The sequence below is a fragment of the Zea mays genome, chromosome 8, assembly GCF_902167145.1.
Source record: "Zea mays cultivar B73 chromosome 8, Zm-B73-REFERENCE-NAM-5.0, whole genome shotgun sequence".
NCBI classification, from domain to species: Eukaryota; Viridiplantae; Streptophyta; class Magnoliopsida; order Poales; family Poaceae; genus Zea; species Zea mays.
The window spans coordinates 113,824,742-113,831,313 of record NC_050103.1 but is presented as its reverse complement, the minus strand read 5'-3'; the positions used below and the strand labels follow the sequence as shown (position 1 = coordinate 113,831,313).

Genomic DNA, 6,572 nt, shown 5'->3' with positions numbered 1-6,572 from the left:
CCGCCGCCAACCGTCGCGCCCCGTCGCGCGCGCGCGTAAAAACCCCGCCAACCGCCGCGCGCCCCTTGGCGTCGTCGTACAAAACACAAATACCCCTCTCGCTCGCCGCCACCGTCCATGGCCAGGCGTTTCACTGCTGCACAAATCCGACATCTTCCCCGCTCCCACGCACACCCTCTTGGCCTCTACATGCGCCGCCAACCTCCGGTGATCGTCAGACACCGCTGCAACCCATGTCCGACGAGCCATACGATGCCGATGGCGACGTCGGCCGCTTCCTGCATTGCCCTAGCCCGGAGGCTCACATGTTCCCCTTGTCTGAACCGGAGCGCACTGGAGTGGGGCTCCGCCATACCACCGATCATGTCCAGGGCCACCAGCTGGCGGCGCCACAGACGCTGAGTAACGCGGCGCCGGATTTATCAGGCCGCGGCCAGGGCCTCCCGGCACCACCACAGACGCTGACAGTGGCGCCGGATCTTGGCCTCCAGCAGGCGCCGGTAACTGGATTCCACGGTCACCCCGCGCTCCACCAGTCGCTGACGACGACAGTGGCGCCGGATTTTGGCGTCCACGCGCTGACGACCACCGAGTTCCAGGGACACCCGGCGCTGGAGACGACGCTAAACGCGGCGCCCGACTTCGGCCTCCCTGTGCCGGCGGCGCCCATCGTCGACGCCGCTGCCGGGAACTACCAGCCATCATCCGCCATGCTGGACGTAGAGTACCACCAGCCGATGGCCATAGACAACAACGACATCCAGCAGCCGAGTCATCAAATGCTGCCCCCCGAGATGCATCGTCGTCATGCGTATGGCGGCGGCGGCTTTGCGGAACCGACGACGATGCTCTGCGACGGCGGGGCCGACGAAGCCTCTTTGGTCGAGCGTAACATGCAGATGCTGCTCGCCGATGGCGGCGTCATCCCCCACCCTCATCGCCCGAGCCCTTCGCTGTACGAACAGCTCGTCAACAATGGGCAGGCAGAGCTTGCGGCTGTCGTCAGGAACCTTGAACGCGGGGAGAGCAGCGGTGGTGCGGCTGCGCTCATCAACGACGTGTACCCTGTGAAGGAGGACGTCTGGTTCCGGCCAATCGTCCGCGGCCAACTCGACTGCTCCCGGTGCCACTCAGTCCGGGAGGTTGTGCGTCAAGATGGTAATTATAAGGAAGTGTGTCGTTGTCCAACTCCGATTAATTTCTCTAGAGCTCATTTGTATTATGCCTATGAACCCATGTAGTTTAAATTCTACACCAATTCACCCCGGCCAACGACACACATTTCGTTCTCAGATTTCTCAACACACATTTATGCAGAGAGGTGGAGGATGCATTTCACGGTGCATGCATCGGAGCCGGGGATGGTTTTCCAGCATGCGATCGTCGATCGCATGTCCATCGGCGCAGATGGCCATTTCCATACGGACCAACTGCTGCACCATGAGTAAGTGTCTCAAACACAACAATTAACGGCTGTATTATTGTATATATATACTATAAAGAACGATCTCAATTAATCTGGTGTTGCATCCCTTTTGTTTCAGTCTCCGCAGGCGCAACCACGTGTGGGTTCACAATTTTATAGCGCGCAGCGTGGAGATGATGAAAAGAAACAGCGGGCAGATGCACTCTAGCTACGACAGTGCTGCGGCGGCGGAATACACCACCACCAACGCCGTCGTCACCCCCGCGCCGCCACCAGCGAGCCACCACCACCATGCGCATATGGGGCTCGAGGTCAATATGTTGAACAGCATACTCTCAGCCGCCCCTGCTGCAACAACTGGTGAGGGTCGAAATTCTGATGTACATATATATATGCCATTTTTCTTTCAAAAATATATAGGCCATTCATGCCCATGCTTCCTGTAAATTGAAAACCCTGATGCCCTAGTCGTAATGCCATTGTTATCGCATGCATGCGTAGTTGCTCAGCCGCCGGGGATCACGCCGCAGGAACAACAACAAACCACCGTAGCGGAAGCAGCAGCGCCTGAAGCAGTCACGCAGCAGGAACAGGCAGAAAACACGGATGCTCCTAGGGTTGCGGAGGCAGCAATCCCTGTGCCTGCGGTGACGGCGCCGCAGGAACAAGAAGCCACCGATGCTCCTGCAGAGGGGGCTGAACGAGCAGCTGCCCCTCGATCTGCAGTGATCTCGCGGAAGCAAGACGGTAGCAAGGATGCCGGAGCCGTATTTGCTGCGTTCAAATGGGAAGGGTTCCAGCCAGAAATACTCGAGTCTTCCCTCGTTGAGCCGTACGATCCAGAGTCCGGTGCCAATGTGTTGCTGTACCCAAGCCTGGTGGAGCAGCTCCGCCAGACCGAGCTCGAGAGGAAGGAGAGCAAGTCGCTTTCCAAGATGCCGGCGGCGGCGGCTCAGGAGGATACGACGTCGACGTACCTGCAGATGAGCGGCGAAGCTTCCGCTAACGAACCGAAGCTTGGATCCTCATCGGCGTTCAGACGCCTTTGCCAAAAAGACGCTACGTATCGGCTGTATTCGCGCAGGGTACGTACGTACGTACGTAGCTCGTTCATCATCCACGTCGTTTGATTTGGTTGTTGTTGATCGATGACATGCATGATGCCCCACTACGTACCACCAGGTCAACTGCATCAACAGGAAGATCACGAAGCTCCAGCAGACTGCGGCTAGGGTTGGCCCGAGGGGGCTGTTCGCCGTGAAGCAGAAGATGGAAATGTACAAGCGCGAGAAGGCGGAGCTTTACGACGTGATCAACAAAGGAATGCAGGAGAACGAGAGGGGCGGCAACAGCGGTGCTGGGCCTTCGAATAGGGCTGCTGCCGGTCCTTCTTCCCATGAAGCTGCTGCCAGCAGTCCTTCCAACACTGCCATCCCTTCCGACGGTGCTGATACATCAAAGGACGATGATGCCAGTCCTTACAGCGTTCCCTCTTCCAACTGTGCTGGTCCTTCCGGCAGCAAGTAGGGGTCGGAGCCGGCCGCTCACTAAATATAATGGTGCAGTGAGAGACTGAATAAGCGCGCGCTGCACATCGTATTCTAGTACTTTTATTTATTTGGACTTTCTGTCGTCGCCTGTGTGTAATAATATTGATCAGGAACACCTACTTGGTCATCGGAGGATCGGACCAGTTTAATTAGGGGAAACTGGAACGTGGCATTCTTGCATATGGTTCAGAAATATATTATCATGAGAGACACAGGAAGACATATATTAGCTAATGATTTACAGGCTGCGAACACAAGATTGATTTGTTCTTTGTGATTCCAGTTGATGAGTGATTGCCAACGGGTAGCACTATGGGGTTATCAGTGGCTGACTAAATGTAAGATTATGTATGTGCAATCATTTTGGTCGGCTTGTGGTGTGCAGGTCTGGAGCACAGAGACGGTGGTCGACGACTGAGGTGAATGTCATGTACGAGGGCTGGGTCTTGGCAGATGAACCGGAGCAGACGGGTGACCAGCCGTGCTATCTGACATCTAGGACACACACTCGCGTGAGGACTTGGCGGAAGGGACCATGTTGCCGACGCAGTCGAGGACGGGCGGGACACGTGTCTAGGAGGTGGGAGACGCGCACGCGGTGCGATACTCACAACGGTTTGGTGGTTTGGGCCTCAACCACCGATGGCGGGTTTTGCTGAGTTTGGACCTCAAAACTCGGTAGCGGCGGTTTTGGAGGGAACAGGTGGCGGCACGTGGCGTCACATTGAAGAGTGCGTCAAAGCGAAACAACTTTGTGTGAAGCGAGTGGCTGTCGGATCGAAAACCTATGAGTTGGTGTAAGTGGATAGAATCTATGTAAATAGGGATATTGTAGGAAATAGAAATAACCCTCTATAAATAGAGGGGAGAGTTGGTTAGTTCAGTATATTTTGACTGTCATTTGTTTAGGCTTCTTGTTTTAGAACTCCTAGTTTTCTCTCTAGGTAGTCACCAGTTGAGCCGAGGGATCCGCAGTGATTTTATAACAGTCGACTGTGCTTGCGATCTGCAAGTTTAATCCGAGGAAGTGTCGCCAGTACGACCCAAAACTTTCGATTGGCTTCAATCTCAGTTTGTTCCCATGCTGAATTTTTTTAAGTCTTGTGTTCTTGAGTCCTTTCCTTCCCTTCTCTTGAAAATTTGAGAAGAACCATTGAGTTCTTGTGTTTCGGTTGTTGAGATTTGTTGGTGGGTGAGATATACTCTTAGGATCACTTCTTACGCACTATTGGTGTAGTTTGTTGTTGCGATCTTAGCTGATCTTGTTTTGAGTTCGTTCAATAAAATCCCAATGCTGTTCGTATTATCCGATATGCGGTTGGTTCACAAGTCCGATTGAACTCAAAATTTGTGGAGACCTTAGAAACATAGTTGTATAGTTGTGTGCAAAATTTCATTTTAATTAGAATTCATTTGGTTCAGTTTTGCATTCGAGAATAGAATTTCGTGCTGCTAAAATGAGCACTTTTCACGACACAGTTTTGGACCGATTCAGACTTTTCGGTGTCCGGTTTGCTATCCATTTGTTTTTCTGGTATCTTATTTGTATTAGGAACATTTCTAAAATATGAAATCACTGATTTGTTGATATGATTTTAGTTTCAACACTTTCTTCATCGCAATTGAAGTGAAGTGCTTAAATTCATATTTAAGCAGTAAAATTTGATTGTCTCTCATTCACCGTCTCTAGTCGCCTCGGTCCTTCACAGGCTTACAATGTAGTATGGTTTGATTTAATCTTTGATGCTCTCTTTCTCTCTTGCCCTCTCTCGAGAAATTTGCAATTTCTTCGTTAATGACACAAGTTCAACCATTATATTTTAGCCTTCGTCTCAAAAATGCCTAACACTAGAAGGCTCATCATCAACATGGAAGAGAAAGTACGACAACACAAATGCAAGCAATCATCTTCAACATCAGTAGCGAGAAAGAAACTTTATGATCTAATTTTCCTTTGAATTAGAGAAAAATGAGAGAGAGAGAGAGAGAGCAGGAGAGGGCGAGAAAAAGGAAAGGATGTCGCGACGTCAACTCGGAGTGCTCTAGATTTCGTTGTTGGTTGGATTTCCTTCCTTGTCTTGTTCTCCAGGCGGCGTTATGGAATGAACTGCATTCGCCTATCAACTATATCCCGGGTAATGTTCCTAAGTATTTTTTTTTCTTGTTGTTTCCTATGAGAGATGCAAGTGGTGGCTTTCCTGTGAGTTTGTGGGATTGCTTATTCAATCGGTCATTGGTGGTCATGATGGATCTTCCAAGATTGTTTAGCTCGCCAATCGGGTTTTCAGATTTTCGGTTTTCTCCAAAAGTGTTGGTTTCTTCATCTGTTGGAATAAATCTGTTGAATGTGATGAGTTCAAGTGTTATTTTCATCTTTGGAATAAAGGTGGTCCAAATTGGAATCGTGAATTTAGCCTGTTTTGCCGGGACCAGGAATCATCCTGGTCTATCGTTGGTAAGAAAAATCAGAAATCACATGTCTTATGCTGATGCAGTTAAATCTAAGGTTCATATAGGACCTAATTCTATTCCATTGAGCAAATTTGATCCGAGGGGTGTTTCCTTTTGAAAAACTCCGCAGAGGCATTCTGTTTTCGAAAGATTATCTTCTCATATACCTTTTCGTCTTGGTTCTGGTAGAAAATTGGATGGTAGGGGACATTACATTGTTCGTAATTCAGATGGTCAACGTTCGGGCGGTAAACATGGAATTTGGCCGCGACTTTAGTGGCACTCCATCCGTTGGTTAAAGGACATTAGATTTTAATCTTTATGATCATATGACATTTAATCATAGTTAGCAGTCAATACAAGAGAGGAATGTCGTTCATTTTTTAAATTCAATCGGTCGGAAACCAGTTGGTTACTGAGACGGTGTCACCCGGATTTTAAGGGATAAAGCCGTGTGCATCTCATATATGCGCCAAGAAAGAACAACACATATAATAACAGAGTGCATATAGATAAATGTCATAAATATCATGAATGTACTTATTACATAGCGGAAGTCTTAAAAAATAAATGATAAATATAAAACGAACTAAATCTTATTTCCCTAGCGCCATAAAGCTAACTGGGAGACGCCACGTAGATTAAGTCTCGAACTCCTCGTTGGGAGGCTCCACTTGAACCACCTGTTCTTCTCCTGTGGGGGGTGTGAGACAGCAAAGATGAGCTCAGATACATTCATAGCTTAACAAGTTGTGGGGAATAATGTGCATGAACTCACCAAAGGTGGGTGTTCATGTGAAGTGTAAGGCTGATCAACAAACTAAAGATTGAAGCTGAGCATTGCTTTTATAAGTTGGTCAAATTTTATTAGCAGTTAATAAGTGTATGTAAATACCAAACCATAGTAATAATAAATAAAAGTAATAATAAAATAATCCCAATGTGATGCAAATGATAAATTGAATTTAATTCCATAAGTTAATCATGTGAGGGTCCGAGCTGCTCATGACCGTGAGCACGGCTAGTATACCAGTGTCAGGGACCATAATTAGGGGTACCCTCAAGACTCCTAATCTCAGCTGGTAACCCCCATCAGCACAAAGCTGCAAAGGCCTGATGGGTGCGATTAAGTCAAGGCTCGGTCC

General features: G+C 49.0%; 1 protein-coding gene across 1 annotated transcript; it reads left to right on the top strand.

Annotated features, from left to right (window-relative positions):
• The first annotated feature begins 233 nt into the window (after positions 1–233).
• LOC103635716 (uncharacterized) lies at positions 234–3,873 on the top strand. Its single transcript, XM_008658101.4, has 5 exons — positions 234–1,158; positions 1,318–1,444; positions 1,545–1,786; positions 1,928–2,511; positions 2,609–3,873. Exons 1-5 carry the CDS (start codon positions 234–236, stop codon positions 2,951–2,953), a joined length of 2,223 nt encoding a protein of 740 aa, XP_008656323.1. The 3' UTR covers positions 2,954–3,873.
• The last annotated feature ends 2,699 nt before the right edge of the window (positions 3,874–6,572 follow it).

Bases quoted from the DNA above. Each gene is read 5' to 3' on its own strand.
- LOC103635716 (XM_008658101.4), top strand. From the start codon at position 234: ATGTCCGACGAGCCATACGATGCCGATGGCGACGTCGGCCGCTTCCTG. The intron at 1,445-1,544 runs GTAAGTGTCTCA...CTTTTGTTTCAG, and splicing joins GACCAACTGCTGCACCATGA to TCTCCGCAGGCGCAACCACG. The intron at 1,787-1,927 runs GTGAGGGTCGAA...ATGCATGCGTAG, and splicing joins CGCCCCTGCTGCAACAACTG to TTGCTCAGCCGCCGGGGATC.